This window comes from Solanum dulcamara, chromosome 7 (assembly GCF_947179165.1).
Source record: "Solanum dulcamara chromosome 7, daSolDulc1.2, whole genome shotgun sequence".
Lineage (NCBI taxonomy): Eukaryota > Viridiplantae > Streptophyta > Magnoliopsida > Solanales > Solanaceae > Solanum > Solanum dulcamara.
Window position 1 is genome coordinate 74375244 of NC_077243.1, and position 20468 is coordinate 74395711.

Sequence of the window (20468 nt, forward strand, 5' to 3'; positions counted from 1 at the left end):
AACATACTAGGCTGCTGGATAAAAAGTAATTACATCGGCTAGCCAATATACAAAAAATACACCACCAATTATGAACAAAATATGTATATTATATTATATAATATTATTAATATATAATAAATCATATGGTTGCACGTTATTATTTTGGTGAACGACTATTCAGGCTTAATCAAGACAAATAGTGAGACAATACTACAATGCATGATAATGAAGAAAACATGTTTGCATGATTGCATCCATGCATGTGACCACAACCAGGGGGAGGCATAATTTTAGCTACGGATTTAGCAAAATCTAGTTGATTTAGTTTAGACTTTCTGTTTGTGTAAAAGAATTCATTTCATATATATAAATAATTTATTAGAACTCAATAAGCAAAAAAAATTCTGATCCAAAATCTCTACATTAAAAATCCTGACTCCACCTCGACCACAAGATATGGGATTGTGCAAGGACAAAGTTTCGACGAGATACATGATACCATAGGACACAAAAAAATAGCCTCATTAGACAAGGACCTCTCATACGATAGGACTTGCCAAAGATCTATCGGAAATAGCTTTTTCACCTCTCCCAAGATAGAAATAAAATTTGCATACCTTCCGCCTTCTCCAGACCTCACAGCATGCTTAGGTGTTTTACATACATAATAACTGTAAATGGAAGAGGTCCTTGGTACCTTGTCCATCAAAAGGTGAATTTTCAATTGAGTCATTTCTCAACGTTGTTTCACAAGATCCACGCAATATGGTAAGAAATGAGTCCTGAGCCTAGTGCAACCCTCAATGGAGAGTCGCTTCTCAACACAAGACGATCCACGCGTGGGATACTCAACACCCTCACACACCCAGGATTAGACATCTAGACTATGGGACACAATATAAGACAGGGAGCCAACATAAAAAACAATCAATTGGGATGACTCTATGTAATGACCTTGAGGGTGATTTTCGAAAATTTGTACAAAACACGCGTGAACAGTAACACGCGTGAACAGTAATTTTTTGGGCAGAAAATGCCCCTTTCTTCCCATTTTAATATTTTCATCAATTGTTTGAGTTCTTAAACTCCTTGAGGTGATTTGAGAAGAGATTTTTAAGGCAAAGTGTTGGGTAAGTGATTTTTGACCTAAAACCTTTCCTTTTCATTAAGTTTTTGATGATTTTAACCCGTAAAGTTTAGTTTCAAACCCCAAAATTTTTTGTTTCTTCCCTAATTTGAATTTAAGGAAAATGGTGATTTCTAATTCGTTTTGAGCTCTATTTTTATGGGTTTTTCAACCATGAGTTCCTTATTACAAGTAGAATGTGATTGTCCAATAAATTTCCAGATTTGACCTTTTTCGGAAATAATTAATTTTTGGACCATTTTACTCCCGGTTCCGAAACCTATCAATATGGGTGTCATTGGACTCCTTGTGATGTGTATGTTTTATTGTTGATAATGGGTTGTCAGTCCGGGCATTGAATTCAAGAGTTGCTTGTTCGGTGGAGGTGTTCGAGTGCGGTTTCGACAATTGAGGTAGGTTTGGCTATCCTTCTTTGAGATTGGGATGGGGTAATTAGTCATTCATATGTTATAGACTTCGGGATGGGGTTTTAGTATGAGTTGAGAATGTTATATATATATTATGATGCCGTGTGAGGGCTTATTTATTAATGTGTTGCCGTGTGGGGGTTTATTTGTATTACATAGCCTGTGTGGGGGCCTTATTTGTTATCTTATTTGTTTTGAGAGCATGTGATTAATGATTTGCCTAAGAGAGAGGCTTGAGTATATTATTTGACTTGTGATGCCCGCCTGAGGGGTTGAGTTGGGGGTTTTGAGAATGCTTGAGTATTAAAATATTGTTGAGAAAGGGATGAATATTCCTATTACTATTTATTGAGGATGAATATCATGTGTAGGTTAAGTTTTGAGAACTTTGAACCTTCTACCACATGTGAGTTGAATATTACTTCTATGTCATATGTGTTTTGATGCATTCATTCTCATTCATCATAGAAGTTGAGAAATATGGAAATTCTTTTTGAGAAAGAAAATGAAACACCTTTAAACCTTTGTATCTTGAGTCCCTGTCCGAGGCAGTATTACAACAGGATAGTGGATGCATTGTAATCCCTTGACCACGAGGAGGTGGCAAGGATAATGAGATATTGTGATTGAGGTATATAGTTTGCGAGACCCCCATGGGTCCTGCTTGGTAGCACAGCTCGGCAGGTGTATACGACAGACTGTGCGACAGTCTTGATTCCACCGTACCACCACATCATTGCATCATAATATTGCATTGCATTGATATCTGTGCTGCTTGAATTATTTGATTAATTGTGATTATGAGCTGTTATTACGGATCTACTTTACTCGCGCCACTATATATATAAATTAGCGGCACCGATGCCGAAGTGGGACTTTTCTGTATACAGGTGAAAGCATTCCTTAGTTTATTTCATAGGTTTGATTAATTCGTTATACTCAGTCAGCTAAAACCTACTGAGTACATGTGAATTGTACTCACCCCTACTTCTGTATCCCTTTTTGATGCAAATACTAGTCGGGGTACCTCACGTGGCAGTTGATATTCTAGCGGATTGTGTATTCTCAGATTAGTGGTGAGGTCCCAGAATTCGGATCGTCACTAGTCTATCCTTATTTTTCAGTCTTTTGTATCATTCAGAGACTTATGTTGTATCTTCAGATTCGAACCTTGTATTAGATGCTCTTTATACTTATGACACTAGGTTTTGGGATAATTTTCTCTTTATTGTTTTTTTTTTTATTTAAATTGTGGCATCACTTTCCCCTTTGGGAGTCTGATATGAGTTTTATTTTTAAGGTTACACATCAGATTGAGTTTTGAAATGTGTGCCATCATGACCTCGATTTTTGGGTCGTGACACTCTAACTCTGATACCATGATAAGAAATGGATCTTGAGCCTAGCTCATAAGAGGAGGCATGGGATACTCAACATAGCCAAATTCCTACCAATCAGTACAATTTTATTTTGTTTCTGTTAGATGTTAATATTCACGAAGAATTAAAAAGAAAAACAGAGGAAAATCAAAACAAACAAACAAATTGAGTAAGCTTAACTGACCTTCCAAGTGAAAAAAGTTGCAACAACATGTGCCACATAATAGGCATGATAGCCAAAAAAAAAAAAAGACGAAGTACAGTGGCAGCACGATAAATCTTGTTCTATGAAGGCTTAGGCTAAATCACCACCACTCTGTTGCCACAAATTGATGATATCCGTGGCCTGATTAAGAAGAATAATCGTCTGTTTCTGGGATATCCAGGGTTTACTCTCCAGCATGACTTTAAGTTCCTCCCAGGCATCTTTTCTAGGCCAAAAATAATAAGGGCTCAACGGAATCGTGCCATGACCAGGAATTACCTGGTCTAGTGAAATTCCAATGTTCTTCTCCATCCAAATAAACTTCAACACTAACCTAGGTTTCTCCAGTGGCTTAACCACCACTCTGAGCTTCTGTACAATCAGCAGATTGTAAGAGTAAAACACCAAATGAAAATGTTGCAAATCTAACTAAATTCTCACCAAAAAAATAAGTGAATAAGAATCAAACACCAAAATAAAGATATTGCAGACGTAACTACAACAACATACCCAATTTAATCCCACAAGCAGGGTCTAGTAAGGATAGAGTGTACATAGACTTTACCCCTACTACATAAAGATAGAGAGGTTGTTTCTGATAGACCGTTGGCTCAGGAAAAGCAAAACAAAGAAGTCCAGAAAAAAGAAATAACAGGAGTGAAAAGTCATGGCAAAGTACTCTATAAAGCTTGATAAAGTAAATTGAAAAGAAGAAACAATAACTACCACAAAATAATACGATAATCAAAGTACAAGAAACAACAGATAATAACAAAAATGAGACATTCACCCAATATTGCATTAAAGCAGATTGAACTAACTTTTAAACAACACCCAGCATAGCATTAAAGCAGACAGATGCACTGGTTTGAACCACCAGCCATCAATTTGGTCCAAGAAAAAGAAACAGACCCGCGGAGACGTGTTGCATAAATAACAAAACAAATAAAAGCGCTCTTTGTAACAGCTTAAACTACTAAATGAGACATTCACCAACATAGTGTTAAAACAACAGATGCACTGGTTTGAACCGTCATCCATCAACCTGACCCAAGAAAAAGAACCAGAAAAGAAAACAAATCAAACCGTGGAGATCTGTTGTAGTCTCACAGACATAATAAAATAGATAAAGATAAAAGACCAATTTTACCCTTTAGATATTTGAAATAGGACAACTTTGTCCTCTGTTCCATTTTATGGCACAAAAATGTCATTGCTGTTAGCCAAGTGGCTCAAAAATTCCCTCCTCACTAACGGTTGTCCCAACTCAAATAGGAAAGGGCCAATTTTATCCTCCATCCCCAACAGCAAAGTCAATATCATCCCCAAAAATTTGGAACCAATGAAATTGGGCCTCTAGTCATTTTTAACATATTATAAATCATCCCTAACAAAAAAAGTTTCATTTGCTTTGTGACTAATGAATATTGATCAGGCATTAAGTACTTGTTCTTGATTGCACATCTTCACAAATTAATTCAATCTTTTTCAAAAAAAGACCTTTTTCCTGAAAAAAGATATAAATAATGTTCACATAGTATAAAGTTAAATCGAATATCTAGCGTACGCTAATAAGGAGAGATCGAATGTTACAATATAACTGAGTACAAACCCACACTTTGATCAACTTTCGAACTCGCTCGCTTGCCACACCTTTCACTCACTCGCTTGAGTCGGACTCAATCACTCTTTGAGTTTGGAGCATCATTCGTTATTTACTCTCTTGCTATTACCCGCAGGGAGCACAGCAACCAAGATACATATTATCATGCGATGAGAAAATGGATAGTATTCAAGGCTAGTCCTAAGAATGCAAGCTAAATGGCTATCCTGATAAGAAGATGAAACATGATCGGCCCAAAATGAAAGCAATCGAAGGAAGGGGTAGAGAAAACATGTTCACATAGTAGGGAGGGCATTTTTAAGCCAGCTAATGGCAAAGGTGTTTTTGTGCCAAAAAACCGAAACGGATAACAAAGTTATCCTAGTTTGAAAATTTCAAGAGAGAAATTGCCCCAGTATCCTAGCTTATAACTTCTCTTTTTTAAATTAGTAATCCCGGCAAGCACCTCAATTAATCCACCGGACACCTACATCTTCCCACAAGTACAAATAGGAAAAATCACATATTTTTCTTGTGAGATTCTACGGAATTGTTTCATGGTTCCCATAGTCTTCATTCTAGTTCTATTGACCGTTAGGACACACCATTGGGTGCTAAGAGCCCGTTTGGATTGGCTTTAAGTTGGTCAAAACCAACTTAAAACCCCTTTTTAACTTTTGGACGTGTTTGCCTAATGCTGACTTTAAGCTATAAAGTTCTTAAAGTCAGTCAAAAATGAAAAGTTAGGATTCCTGACTTTTTTTTTTCCAAAGTGCTTAAAGTCATTTTCTTTGACTATGGAAATTACTTTTATATCCCTTGTATTTTAACTAAATTCCCAAACTACCTTTTTTTATTCTTTTAACCCTGAAATTCACATCATAAGCACTTTTATCCAAACACTCAACTGCTTATTTATAAAAATAAATTTCAGCACTTCAAAGTTCTAAAAGCACTTCATACATAAAATTACTTTTTTTAAGCCAATCCAAACGGCTCTAAATCTTTAAACATTAAGAGGATGGTTCACTTCCCACAATTCAACAAAAAAATAAAGAATTATATAATGCAGCCGCGATGCACTAAGCTCCTACCAGACGACAAGGGTCTATTTTAATCTCAGCATTACTAATGCATCATATTCAATACTATTCGTATACACTCTAACAAAGGACACCTAAAAGGATGGTTAGAGAGAGAAAATTACCTCTTTTTGAAGAGAATCTGAGGAAATAGAATCATGGGTCGATGTTTCTTCGGCAAAACTTACGGCAGCCTCTGCTGAGGTAGAAAAAACGCCAAGATTTCTTCTGGGTTCGATTACTGAGACATTAGAAGGTCGAGAAAAAGACTGCCCCTTTGTAAAGGAAACAATTTTGGGTGAACAAAATTGCTTCTTCGAAGAAAACCCAGGAACCCAATTCAGTGTAGCCACTGATAACATCATCTTTAACTGTTAATTTATCTTCCAAGAAAAGACGGAGAGAGAGGAAACTCTTATGAAGAAGACCTGCTCTGTCTGTCATTGTGCAGTGTTCATCATCGTCTAGATAAGAAAACAAGGTCCGACAGAACAATAACCCGACCCGGACATATTTTTGGGGTTTGGGTTTTTAGTTAGGAATGACAATGAGACGGTACGGATGTAGGGCAGTGCGGATTTAATTTTATGTGGTGCAGGTAAGTTTAATATTATGCGGGTGCAGGTGCTGGTTCAGGTTAAAATAATTTTTTTGAAAATTTAACACCGGGCGGGGTGTGGATTATCTTTCAAAGTAAACTAAATTTGACAATCTAAACTATATTTCATTCAATTTTTATTATATTTATTAAAATTAAGTGCTTGTTTGGAAAATTATAATGGAATTGAAATTTGGCGTAATTGATGTAGTAATTACTTGGCATGAGAGTAATTGGTGTAATTGAAGGAGAGTAATTACACTTCTCAATTCCTTGGAAAGGGTAACATATTTGTGTAATTACATGACATTTTTTAATACTATCTTTTTAGATATATTTTTATTTGAACTATGAGAAGACATTCTTTTGTTTGTTTGGACATTTTCACTTCTAACACACAACAACAGACCCTATACTTCTTTTTTCAAGTAAGATTTCTTTCTTGATTCATTTTTTTATTTTCATATTTTGATGTCTTGATAAATTATTTGTATGTTTGATCTTTGTATTTTTTTGGCACAATAAGTTTCATTTATTTTGTTTGTCATTGTGCCCAAGAAAAAAGTTTGTATTAATTAATTAATTTAAGTAATAGTATTATTTATTTAAAACCTGATTTTTAAAAATTTAACTGTATAATTACATTTGTCCAACCAAATAGGACAATGGAAATTACACCGTAATTACATTCTAACAAACAAACATATCATTATAATTACCAGTGTAATTACCACTTAATAATTACACCAATTCTAATTACTAGATGGCTTTCCAAATAGACCCTAAATGTTTCTAAACTGTATTTAATAAAACAAATTCTTAACAATTTTTTGTACCATCAAATTTTATTACAGAGAACTGGAAAAATTACATCTAATCTAAAACTTCTAATAATTTTGTTCAAAAAAACAGTCTCCAGCAAGTATAGCAAAAAGAAGATTTTGAAATAATACATAAAAAACTTATTATTTAAATCAATATTTTAGGGTCTTTCAAATTGTTCAAACAAAATAGTAAATTATGTGGGGCGGGTCTATACGAAGCGGAGAGGAATGGATTAAAACCAGAAAATTTTGCTATGAGGGGTGGGGCGGGAGGGAATAAAATCTTTACGAATTTATGTGGGTTTTCACTTTGCCTTGCAACCATCCCACTCCGCCCCATTGCCATCACAAAAGGGAGGGGGGGAGAGGGATTGTATGCATAAATATCCTATTATATGACCTTATTTAAAGTTTAAAATCATAGTCCAAGTTTATAAATTTGTGTAATTGTATCGATCTAAAATTAACTTTAGCAAACTTTAGATGTACTTACTAGATTGTTTAAGATTAGGACAAGATTCCAAAATAATAATACGAGGATAATTATGTCCACGAACCAACCAATCACTACGTTTCTTATTTCAAATATATATTCATCTCTTCAATTATAGTTGTTTGAAGTTGGGCATATATGACTAAATTCTAGACAATCCCAATTTGAGGAAAAAAAATCAACAATAAAGTAAAATTTTAGGTCAGGTTCCTTTGGGGACCCCAACCCTTAAGACCCTAGCTAGTTCAGGCACCCCACCAAAAGCCTCAAAGAGTGCACTCCGAGTCATGGAGGTGTGAAAATGTGCATTTAGTCTATGTTTTATATGAATATCTTAATATTCAAGATAAAAAAAACATTAACGAGTGGTTAAAAAAAAAATCATGATGAAAAAAGCGTAATATTAGAAGGCGTAAAATCAATATGCATGAGCTGCTATAAAAATTAATTCAGTCTTTTTCTCAAAGGCGAATACGATTGAATTATCTTTGGATTATGAGAGAGTTAGACATCAAGGATAAAAGGTTCATGAGGAAGAATCAATGGTCAATGATCCTACAACTACAACAACACTTACAAAATTAGCAATACAAATATTTATTAAGATAATGATAAAAAGTAAAAAAGAAAAACAAGGACAATCAAAGGATAAAATTTCAAAAAGAAAATGAAATAGAAGAAAGATTCTTCGAACAAAAAATTTATCGTTTAATGAAAGCAAGAGAAAATCTTCCTAAATACACATATTAAAATTAGTAAACTTTACCTAAATCCCATAATGGAAAAGTCTAATTACTATACATCCCTCATTGTATCAAAATTATCCGATATCCCCTTTTTTTTCAACTTTTCTGATACATTAGTTTTGTATCTGATACATCAATTATCTAATGAGTAATTAATGAAGATCATCTATTTATGGATAATATCTTAATATAAGGGATGATTGGTTCTTTAAATCAATTATTAATCTAATTAATGGTATTAATTTGGTTAAAAAAATAACGGTTGTGAAGTTGAAGATTCAAGCCAAAAAAACAGAGCATAAATTCAAACCAACTTCGATTTCAATTTTTTTTCAGTTTTGGTGATACATAAGTTATGTATCTGATACATCAATTGTTAAAAAAATCAATTGTTATGTCCATGAAGATTCAAGCCAAAAAACAGAGCGTCGTCTCGAATGGAAAAAACAGAGCATCAATTCATACCGAATTTGATTTCAGTTATTTTTTCACTTTTGCTGATACATAAGTTATGTATCTGATACATAACTTTAGCTATAGAATAGTTAATGCACATCAGCTATTTATGGATAAAAGATTGGCTCTTTATATCAATTACTGATCTATTAAAGAAGGCGACAATTATGTACGTGAATTTTAAAAATTAATGTATCGAAATCATTAAATATTGAGAAATGAGAATCTGATACATGTGCATGATGTATCATAATAAATAAAACTTGATTCATGTATCAGAATTCACAAAATGTGACACTTATGAATATTATACTCGATACAAGTTTGATACAGTAGAAATATAAAACATAAACTTTAATTTTATATTCGATTTTGACACCAGAGAAAAACATAGTAAATCTGATGTATGGAAATATTAAAACATATTAAATCTGATACATTACAGTTTATGTATCAGATACATTAAAAGAATCAGAATCACCTAAAATGTTTACTATAAAAAAAAACTACTGGACATCAATCAGTTCTCCTTGGTTTGGAGAGATGTCTCTCCTAGTTTTTTTTGGGATCGTCGTTATCGCTAACATAACCATCAATGGCCTTCTGACAACAATATCTCCACCTATTGATGATTCAAAATCATCAAGAAAATTAGCCCTATATGCCGTTCCGAATCTCAATGGGTGGGACGTGATCTTCTTGATGACGTATTTCATTCCCTGCATTGACATGAAAATGGTTAAATACAACTTGAACTTTATACATAAATACGATGTATCATATGCATTAAAATATCTGATGCATGAGATGAGAATCTGATACATACAGAAAATGTATCAAAAACAATTATATATTATATTCTGATACATAAATATAGAAGTATCAGAATCATTAAAACTTGAAACATCAAAAAATAACACTTACACATGATGTATCAGAAATAGTAAATCTCCAAAAAATTGCATTTGAAAAAAACATTATGTATCTGATACATAAATATATATGTATCAGAATCATTAAAACTTGAAAATAACAAATACTGAGACTTAAAGATGATGTATCAGAAATAATAATTTTCTCAAAAAATTGCATATGAAACAGACATTATGTATCTGATACATAAATGTAGATGTATCAGAATCATTAAACTTGAAATAATAGAAACTGAGACTTAAACATAATGTATCAGAAATAGTAAATCTCAAATAATTGCATTTGAAAAAAACATTATGTATCTGATACATAAATGATATGTATCAGCTTCGTTAAAACTTGAAACAACATAAAATGACACTTAAACATGATGTATCAGAAATAGAAAATCTCCAAAAAAAATACATTTGAAAAAGACATTATGTATCTGATACATAAATGTATGTATCAGAATCATTAAAAATTAAAACAACAGAAACTGACACTTAAACATGATGTATCAGAAATAGAAAATCTCCAAAAAAATACATTTGAAAAAGACATTATGTATTTGATACATAAATGTATATGTATCAGAATCATTAAAAATTAAAACAACAGAAACTGACACTTAAACATGATGTATCAAAAATATAAAATCTCCAAAAAAAATTCCTTTTAAAAATACATTATGAATCTGATACATAAATGATATATATCAGAATCATTAAAACCTTCACAAAATTTTCATTCTAAAACAAAAAACTTAATTGACCACATACCTTTGGGAGATTAGGGCGTGTTGTAACCCCTTCAATCTTGTTGTCTATTTCTTTGGGTGCATGTTTAACTGTAGCTTTCGACTTCAATTTCTCACGTAGCTTATTCATCACTGTTGGATCGTTACGATGTTTGGATCTAACTTCGTCGTAACCTTCCCAAGACGAATCAGAACCAGGAGAAACAAGAATTCGTTGATTTTTAGTGGACTGTTTGAGACCATGAACGGATTCCATTGAAGGTATGAGAAACAAAAACAGAAAGATTTACAGAAGAAAACAAATGATAAAAATTTAGAAGATTTTTCAAAGATTTTCAGAAGAAATCAAAATATACAAATTTTAGGAGAAATCAGATTGAATGAGGATGAAGTAAAATTTCATATAAGGAAAGATTGAAATATACCTTATTTGGAACCTTGAAATTGATTAACAGTTGAAGAGTAACAAATTAACTAGAGCAAATTAGGGCAAGAATAAAGGAATAGGCGGATGTATCAGAGAGGTATAGAGAGAGAAAGGAAAAAGAGGGAATTTGGAAATTTTTTGGTGTATATGGAATAAAAGTAAATATATTAGGGGAATATGTGTAAAAGGGTAATTTTACCTTAAAATTATATTAATTTAAAAAATAATGCATTAACTTGCATAAAATTATGATACATCTGTATTTTCCTCCTTATGTTTTGCCTAAAATAGTTTTTTTTAAAAAAAAAAATGGGCGTAGGGGAAGGGGAAACAGAAAGGGGACCAACAAGGTGGAGTTCATCATGTATTATTCAAATAAAAAATCAATACATTGGTAAAATAGATTTAAATATTAAAGAACACTCCATAAATTACATAACACAAATACATATTTAAAAAAATAAATGAAAAATCGTATATTCTTATGAAATAATATATTATATAAATTTACTCACTTTATATATAAGTGCACATAGAATATTTAACACTATAAAATTAAATTAATTTTCTAAATAAAAATAAAGAGAATATTTTTATCAGTAAGAAATATCTTAGAACAGCAAAGACTCTTACATGATTTAGAATTTCAAAAATTGTTAACTTTTGAGTATTAATAATAAATTGAATTAATACACTTTATAGTATTTTTAGCACTTAATACTTTAAAAAGTATTTAATAAATTTAACGAGGTATTTTATAATCGCGCGAAGCGTGATCAAGTTCACTAGTTTTTAATACATTGCTTGAAACATCATAGAAACATAATTCATTATCATCATAGCTTTTCATAAAATATATCATCAAAATTCATAATCATAATTTCATAAATTCAACATTTGCAATTTGAAATCATAGCTCAATGCATGGGTCCTGTGAAATAGATTGGAAATCATGTATTGTAGTAAATTCATGCGTGATAATGGAAAATAACATTAATCGAAATCGAATAACAAAGACACATGAAGAATTTATAGAGTTGGGATCTTTTGGGCCCAATGGATAAATGGGATGCATTGGTGAACTCTCACATACTTTGTGCAATGGAGCCATAGTGCAAAGATTATGGAGACTTTGAACTTGAGATTCCTTGAACCCTAACATGCTAGAAGATGAAACCCTTGGGAGAATGTTTTAGAGAGAAGATTCTTGCAATAGAGGATTGGGGAGTGAACGAGGAGAATTCAAAGGGTTTGGGTAGTTATAGTCTTAGGTTTAGGCTTAAAATAACGTAGTCTAGGAATTGAACAAGACGAAATTGACGGAAATAACCCTACTTAAGAATCTGGTGGGACGGTTCAGCGAGGTGGGTCATGCTCACCGACCCAATCAGCGAGTCGCTGACCTCCACGCTTCTCGCCAAATCTCCTAGCTTTAAGGGATAATTTCTCTGAATGACGAGCTCGATGTTGCTCGCTGTTCCAACTTGGCGAGTCACCGAACATCTCTTTCCTGGACTAATCCTTCCCTCAAACTAGCCAATCTCTCTGATCTTTTTGGCGAGCTGAGCTTGCTCGCCTATTCGACTCGGCGAGTCGTCTTCTAGCTCGCCTAATCTTTCCTTACCAACTTGCCCCCTTCTTTGTTCTTTTTGGAGAGCTCGGGCTCACTTGCATAGGCAATTCGGCGTGTTGCCGACCCACTCGGCGAGCCTCAGACTTTCATTTTCATTGTCTTTTCTTTTTAACTCAAAATTTTAATTTTGCAATTTTCGTTAGGGTTGGGCATAAAATATCAAAAATTGAATTATCGAATCTGCTATTTTGGTATTTTGGTATTCGATAATTCAATTCGGTATTTGGTACTGAAATATAAAATTAGGTATTTCAGTTTCGGTATTTGATTTTTCGGTTTCGGTATTCGGAAAATATCGAATATCAATTTTTTTTATTAATACAAAAAAACTGGAAAAAGAAGAAAAATTACCAAAAAAAGAAGAGTTTAGTAAGAGAAAACTATCCCATTTTTTCATTTCCATTTCAACTTTCCCACGTTTATAGCATACTATATGCACACTTTCAAACACGTACATTATGGATAACTGCTAAAATTTAAATTCATGTACATGTAAAAATTATAAATTCTAATTTCAAATTTATGCAATTGGTTAAGAATTCTAATTTCACTTTGCATGATTCACCACGTCAGTTGTCTACATAAACTGTTTGGTAGTTACATTGAAAATGAAAGATTCCAACTCTTTCATATCTTTGTAGGAACTAATTAATAATTAGTGCAGTGATGTAGAATTTTTGGATAATTCAAAGAAAAACATATGTATAAAAATTATGTGTGATATATTAGAGATTTTTATTTTCACTCTTTTTCATCATTTTTATTACATGGTAATATTTTTTTATCCTGTATCTATTCATAAATTATTTTCTCTTTGTTTATGATGTATCATTTCTCCTCCGTAGAATGTGGCTTCAGTGCAATTTCGGTTTCAGTATTCGGTAAGTTAAAATGCATATATTACTTAATTATGGTGTAGTAATAAAAATGTAAGTTAAGATATGTATTCTTTAGGTTAATGTAAATATTAAATGCGGATAAATTTTTATTGTACATTAACTATTAAAAAAATATGGTATTACCGAATACCGTACCGAATCGAAATTTGATTTACCGATTACCGAATTACCGAACCGAAGTTTGAAAGTTCGGTATTTGATATATACTTTGAATTACCGATTACCGAACCCGAACTTTAAAAATATCGAATCAAATACCGAACGCCCAACCCTAATTCTCGTGGCTTCACCACTTAATTAGAGATCTATAGCTATAGTTTGCTTAATTACGATTCATAGCTACACGTTTGGCAAAGAAAAGAGGCGAGCGAGACTATGAGAGGGAGGAGGGAGGAGAGAGGCGAGCGAGATATGAAAGAGAGAGATGTTGAATTCATGTTTAATCAGGTTATATCATGAGTACAATTTATACAACTGATTTGTATCAGTGGATACAATTGTATCAAAAACTATTATATTTGGCTAAATATTAGGAGGAGAAAGACAAGCGAGATCGAGAGAGGGAAGAGAGAAGATGAATATATGTTGTATTCGTTGTATCAAGTTGTATCATTAATATAATTGATACAAAATACAAATATAGTTATCTGGATACAATTGATATAAAATACAAATCTCACCTATATTTGATTGAATACAATCGATGCATAATACATTTGACAGGAAGAATGAATACATATTATATTCGTTGATCAAGTTTTATCATAAATATAATTGATACAATTGATTTGTTTTATATATCTAATATAATTGTATCAGTTATATTAACTAATACAGTTTATATCGACGACTACAATTGACATAATATAAATATAGTCAATATGAAATACAAATACATTTGATACATAATACAAATACAATTGTCATATTATGTTGAATGTTTTTTTGGGGCTGCAACATTGTTTGCGATGGAGAGAAAGAAGGGAGAGAGAAAGGAGCGAGAGAGAGGGAGAAATGAGAGACAAGTTTGCTATAAAATCCTATTTATAGCTCAAAAGAAAACCGTGAAAGCCAGCACGACTTCAACCGGCAGCCACACCAAACGGGTCAGCCCGTGAAACACGTAAATCTTCAATAAGCCTTTTTTTCCTTTAAATTCACTTCAATTTTTTCATTTTTTCCTCTCAATCTCTCATTCTTCCAAAAGAGCTATAGAATCAGAGGCATCAATCAACAGGTATTTTTCTAATTCATATTTTACTTCCTATGTTATTGGCTAGTTCAGCTTTATAAGTGTACCATTAGATTCTGTTTACTGGGTTTTGTTTCATCCAGATACCTATAGATTAATATCCAATAGTCCTTTTTGAAGTCTTCATATCCCCTTGTAGTCTTGTACCCTCAAGAACAACATATATATATATATATATATATATATATAGGGGAATGTAGCTTAGTTACTATTTGAACTTTTAGCTTGTTGGTGAGGGTTGATTTCCAACTTATAATCCTCTCCCTATTTTCCCCTTTCCTTACCCCCAAATCCCAATATTTTAAAAAAAACAACAACATATATTGGGGTGTTTGACCATGAAAATTGTGAGTATTTAAAAAAAAGTAGTTTTTGTTTTTTAAAATGAATAATTAAATTTGAAAATTGGATTTGGCCACGAATACAAATTAGAGTTGTTTTTTGAATTTTTTGTGAGTAATTTGGAGTAAAAAGTGAAAATAGTTTTTTTTGGTGTTTTTTTTTCTTCAAATTTAGGAGTTTTATGGCCAACTGTGTTTTCTGAAATTCAACTGCAGAAAAAAGTAAATTATATCCCGTGTTTTCTGTAATTCAACTCCAAAAAAAAGTAAAATATTTCCATGGACAAATGCTAGTCCCTCAAGTGGAGGCCAGCGACGGCGAGATATACACACACTTTATATATCTACCTTAGCTAGCATTTGATCATAGATTTTGGATTAGATTGTGAAAAATTATCTTCAAATCTGTTTAGCCATAGATTTTGGATCAGATTTTGAAAATTTGTCTTCGTAAATTTTTTTCAAGTTCCAAAAATTAGTCCAATCAATTTTTGGGAGAAATTATCACTTTCACTCACAAGCTTAAAAAAATTTCCAAGTAACTAACTGCATGTGCAAACACAACTTCAAAAATTCAAATTTTCAAGTTTCAACTTCAAAATCTATGGCCAAACAGGAGCTTAATGGGGGTAGAAAGAGAGATTGTTTTCGAGGAATCGAACCCGTGCTCCTTAGTTATATGGATACTATTAGGTCATCTAAACAAACTATTTACAACTAATAACCTAGTAGAACATATGGCAAATAACTTCTACAACAAGTTAAATTGCAGTGCTAGTTAATTTTAGGCTATCAGTGATTATAAGTCAAAATCCATATGTTAGCGGTTTGGTTTAAGGTAATTGTTCACTGCAATTCATATGTTATGAGTTCAAACAAAAATTAAGATCTTTTAACTTTTGACTAGATTGATTGTTTTAAGTTGGATTTCTTTAAGCTAGTTTGTTAATATTGCTGGTTTGTCTCCATTTTAGATTTAGTAATGCTCCCTCCATCAAAGAAAGATGACAAATTGACAATGTTTAGAGTAAGAGGGTAAACGTGTATAATTTTTGTGTGTCATACTATCATATGCTGTTGGAATAAGATTTACAATCTAATATTTAAATTAACTTTGAATTCTTTAAAATGTTTGAAACTCTATTAATTAAAACAAAACTCTTTGATTTTTGAATAGTAATAATGAGATTTTATTTAAAAGACTGCTTAGATGGGATTAAGTTCTATCAAGTCGACTATAAAGGGTGAACCTAACATGTCAATAGCACAACCCTTATCTCAAGTTTTCACTTACAGCTTCAACTTCCAAATATTGTTTTCAACTTCAACCTCAATAACTAATTTTCCTCAAATCTCAACCAAATCATGTCCAAATGCCTTCAAAGTGTCCCAAAAATATTTAAGGAATATGTAAGGAGGAGGAGGATTACTTAGTTCCAAAAATGAGTCCAGCTATGCATAGAATCAATATTTTCTGCTATCTGTCAATTTTAGTTTACCTGGACATTTTGTTGTACCAGGTAACTTTACAGACAACAAACATGGCCGATTCACGAGAAGAAAATGTGTACATGGCCAAGCTGGCTGAGCAGGCTGAGAGGTATGAGGAAATGGTTGAGTTTATGGAGAAGGTTGCAAAGGTAGATGTTGAAGAGCAGACTGTGGAGGAAAGAAATCTTCTTTCTGTGGCTTACAAGAATGTGATTGGTGCAAGAAGGGCTTCATGGAGGATAATATCTTCAATTGAGCAGAAAGAGGAGAGCCGGGGGAATGAAGACCATGTTAGTAGCATTAAAGAATATAGAGCCAAAATTGAGGCTGAGCTCAGCAAGATATGTGATGGGATTTTGAGCCTTCTCGAGTCCCATTTAGTACCATCAGCCTCAACAGCTGAGTCCAAAGTGTTTTATTTGAAGATGAAAGGTGATTACCATAGGTACTTGGCTGAGTTTAAGACAGGGGCAGAGAGGAAAGAAGCTGCCGAGAACACTTTATTAGCCTACAAGTCTGCTCAGGTAGGTGATTCATGGTTACCAGTTCACTATATCAGCTGGTTAATGTATATAACAATGATTCGAGTTGTTTTGTGTCTTGTGGTGTAGGATATTGCATTGGCTGAACTGGCTTCTACTCACCCAATCAGGCTGGGACTTGCCCTTAACTTTTCAGTGTTCTATTATGAAATTCTTAACTCACCTGATCGTGCTTGTAACCTTGCAAAACAGGTATGCTTCTCAGCTTAGTTGATTTGTTTAACTTAAAATTATTATCTTACATGCGGTTGGTCAATCATGCTTAGACTACGAAAGAGTTAGATATCCTTACTAATTCAAAATTGAATGTGAAATTTCAAAAATGAATTATCATTAGCTTTGTATTTGGGATTGAGGCGCAGTTGTTGTAAACTAACTTTAGCTTTGATGCATCACAAGGACAATGAAGTTTGGTATTCAATCATTAAGTGGTTATTTTTTCACCTTTTAATTTGTTGAAAGAAATCATCAATCGCACCAGCTTTTATGACTAAAGGTTGGAGCAAAGTTATTTTTGCATTCTAAGCCCAAAAATTTTAATTGGTTATTTTGTTTGAACTGAAAGGAGGGCATCATTTTTTTGCATTATTTTTCCCCGTTGTGTTAGGATGTTAGTGGCCCGGGGTTATAGTACTTCTCCATGTACAAAACTAAATGAAACATGTTAGTATTTAGTCCTTTACTATGTTTTAGGAGAAATTATGACATACTAAATTATTTTCAAAGGTACCATCAGTTGAGATGTTATGCTTATAACTTCTTTACCTGGGTTGGGACATCTTCAAACCACTCTCAAGATTCCATTTCATATGCGCTCCCATTAGAATTAGCTCTCTCCCCATGGAAGCAGAAAACAAATGTTTGTTGTTGTTGACTCTACTTGCCTATTTAGTTCCATGAAGATATTTTTATTTGTAACACTTAACATTTGAAATAATGGTGGAGAGAGAAAACAGCTCTGCGACTCCATAGATTTGGGGGGAGAGGGGGTATAGCTTTTCTAAACCTCAATCTATGTTGGGCGAAACTTTCTTATGATAAAGATTGATGAAACAAGAAATTGCATGGGCTAGTTTGTAAAATGAGTGCTTTGTTTAGTTAGCTCGAGGGTAAGAATCTCATTGAAATTTTACCTATCAAATAAAAGAATCACAATCCCAGTAAAGAAATATCTGAGGTTAGTAGGCAGTTGGATTTCGGGAACCAAAGAATAAATCCTTTTGCCCAGTGTGAGTTAACAGAGGAAAGACAATCCGAAGTCCAGTCAAATACATTGTTAAGATTTAAAGAAGACCAACAAATGAGCATCTTCTTGTTGTTTATAGTGATAGGATAAAGGAATTTTCCATCTCTTAAGATATTCAGGCGATGTACCTTCCATGTTGCATCTATAATATTTCATGAAGTCTTTGACCAAATATATATCTGTCTCATATCAAGGGACCAGCCTAGACTTTCAAGATTTTTTTTTTGAAGATGATGTATGTGTAATCTTCTAACAATCTTTACTAATGGAGAATCAATGGGATTACAGATATCCAAGCACGTGAATGTCTAAAGAAATCTATTGTTGTCTGAGAAGATTTTTAGTAGTTAAATACTTAAATCATAAATGGGATGGGACCTGGTTGGTTTTCGACAATGTGGTAATTTCTCAAGCTATAAGCTGTGGCCAAGCTTTTATTCAGAAAGAATGGAATGGCAACTAGCGTAAGAAGAAATGGAGAATTGGAGAGGATAAAATATCTGACATTTTGTTACCATTCTCGCGAAAGAAATATATAGCCTGACATTGAGGAATGGATATTTGACTCTTCTAGACAGCATGATAAAACAAATGTGCAATTTATTTGGCATGGTTGAATATATGTTTGTTGTATAACTATGTGAATGCTGGTGTTTTTTTTTTAACTGTCAACCTATACCACTTTCCTTTTTGACTTCATATAATTAAAGTCGAAGCAGATTATTGCAAAAGTACATTGAGAACATGAAAATGGTTACACAGTTGATTGAGATAAAACTCTTGACAATGTAATACTTTCATTGTGCAAGCTACTCAGTTGGTGAAAGTGATTGAAACTAGAGAGTCATTTTAACTTCAGTATGTCTTAACTCTTACCTGATTGGAAAAAAAAATCTCTTCTGTTTTTATCTCGAGCTTATGAGTGATAGTTTCTTTGTTATTTTATAGTTGGTTGTCTGTACTTTTTAGGTGTAGCTTTCTCCCATTCCCACTGCCCTTCCTATCTGGGAGTGATATGTAGTTTTGGAGCCCTGCGAAAGCAACACTACAATAATAGAAAAATGAAAGCATGAAGATGCTCCTATCAATGTGTAGAAACCTTAATAAGCAGTGATGTTTCGTATCAGGCCTTTGATGATGCCATCGCGGAGCTGGATACATTGGGTGAGGAATCTTACAAGGACAGTACACTGATTATGCAGCTTCTCCGAGACAATCTCACACTTTGGACTTCTGATACCACCGTAAGACTCTCTCTCTCTCTCTCTCTGAAATGCACATCCAACCACACAACAGTTTCCTTCATAAAATGAACAATCAGATGTGTATTACTTTCCTTCTCCTGATCATGCACACGAGTGAAAGACTTGTCAGGAAGGCCATGACCTCTGTGTTCATTTAGGATATGGACTAGGTTGATTTGCGAAATACTAATATGTTAAATAATATGTGCATTATTGCGTTGATCATTGCCAATCTGACAATGCAATGGTTTTTCTGTTGTGAAATGATGATTCCAGGATGATGCCGGGGATGAGATCAGGGAAGCTTCAAAACAAGAGTCAGGTGATGGACAGCAGTGACAACTTAGTAGCTTAGTCTTGTACTCCTTATTTTTGTGATTTTCGATGACTTTTCGTCTCACTGCTGAAGTTGTTTGATATAAAAGTAGGTTTTAGTATGATAAAAGAAATATGTTTAGTACAATTTGTTGTGATGCTATTTGCATCGTCATTTTAATAATTAGAGTTGGAATACTACTATTTCTTGTGTACTGATGTGTTGGCTTGTATTTCTAGTTTCAATTGCATATGTTAATTTGCTTCGTATTTTTGAGTAATTCAATAATTCCCAAATCAATTATCTTGTAGCCTCCTTTCATCTTACCTGGATATCTTCTTGTCTTTCTCAAGCCCGGGGGTTTCTAGTGTGGATATCTTGTGTAAGCGAGTTTGATTAATTTTATCTTTGAATGATGAACCAGTAATAAATAAGTCAAAATGTGCACAAACTGGCCTTGATGCCATTGTTTATAAAAGTGTC

The 20468-nt window shown here is 33.1% G+C and overlaps 3 protein-coding genes across 3 annotated transcripts; 1 reads left to right on the plus strand and 2 right to left on the minus strand.

The window, feature by feature from the left end:
• Positions 1-3080: 3080 nt before the first annotated feature.
• LOC129896439 (30S ribosomal protein 3, chloroplastic-like) lies at positions 3081-6312 on the minus strand. Its single transcript, XM_055972341.1, has 2 exons — positions 5931-6312; positions 3081-3492 (listed from the first exon to the last, which is right to left on the minus strand). The coding sequence occupies exons 1-2, from the start codon at positions 6168-6170 to the stop codon at positions 3211-3213; spliced, it is 522 nt and encodes a 173-aa protein (XP_055828316.1). The 5' UTR covers positions 6171-6312; the 3' UTR covers positions 3081-3210.
• A 3116-nt stretch (positions 6313-9428) lies between these two features.
• On the minus strand, positions 9429-10981 carry LOC129894872 (uncharacterized). Its single transcript, XM_055970483.1, has 2 exons — positions 10617-10981; positions 9429-9641 (listed from the first exon to the last, which is right to left on the minus strand). Exons 1-2 carry the CDS (start codon positions 10848-10850, stop codon positions 9429-9431), a joined length of 447 nt encoding a protein of 148 aa, XP_055826458.1. The 5' UTR covers positions 10851-10981.
• A 3551-nt stretch (positions 10982-14532) lies between these two features.
• On the plus strand, positions 14533-20254 carry LOC129895922 (14-3-3-like protein). Its single transcript, XM_055971709.1, has 5 exons — positions 14533-14790; positions 16667-17161; positions 17249-17371; positions 19553-19669; positions 19946-20254. Exons 2-5 carry the CDS (start codon positions 16688-16690, stop codon positions 20006-20008), a joined length of 777 nt encoding a protein of 258 aa, XP_055827684.1. The 5' UTR covers positions 14533-14790; positions 16667-16687; the 3' UTR covers positions 20009-20254.
• Positions 20255-20468: the final 214 nt, after the last annotated feature.

What these genes read in the sequence shown, in the direction of transcription:
- LOC129894872 (XM_055970483.1), bottom strand. Translation starts at nt 10,850, where the DNA reads ATGGAATCCGTTCATGGTCTCAAACAGTCCACTAAAAATCAACGAATT. An exon ending in CACGCCCTAATCTCCCAAAG is followed by an intron (nt 9,642 to 10,616) that starts GTATGTGGTCAA and finishes ATGTCAATGCAG; the next exon opens with GGAATGAAATACGTCATCAA.
- LOC129896439 (XM_055972341.1), bottom strand. Translation starts at nt 6,170, where the DNA reads ATGATGTTATCAGTGGCTACACTGAATTGGGTTCCTGGGTTTTCTTCG. An exon ending in CAGATTCTCTTCAAAAAGAG is followed by an intron (nt 3,493 to 5,930) that starts GTAATTTTCTCT and finishes CTGATTGTACAG; the next exon opens with AAGCTCAGAGTGGTGGTTAA.
- LOC129895922 (XM_055971709.1), top strand. Translation starts at nt 16,688, where the DNA reads ATGGCCGATTCACGAGAAGAAAATGTGTACATGGCCAAGCTGGCTGAG. An exon ending in TAGCCTACAAGTCTGCTCAG is followed by an intron (nt 17,162 to 17,248) that starts GTAGGTGATTCA and finishes CTTGTGGTGTAG; the next exon opens with GATATTGCATTGGCTGAACT. An exon ending in CTTGTAACCTTGCAAAACAG is followed by an intron (nt 17,372 to 19,552) that starts GTATGCTTCTCA and finishes GTTTCGTATCAG; the next exon opens with GCCTTTGATGATGCCATCGC.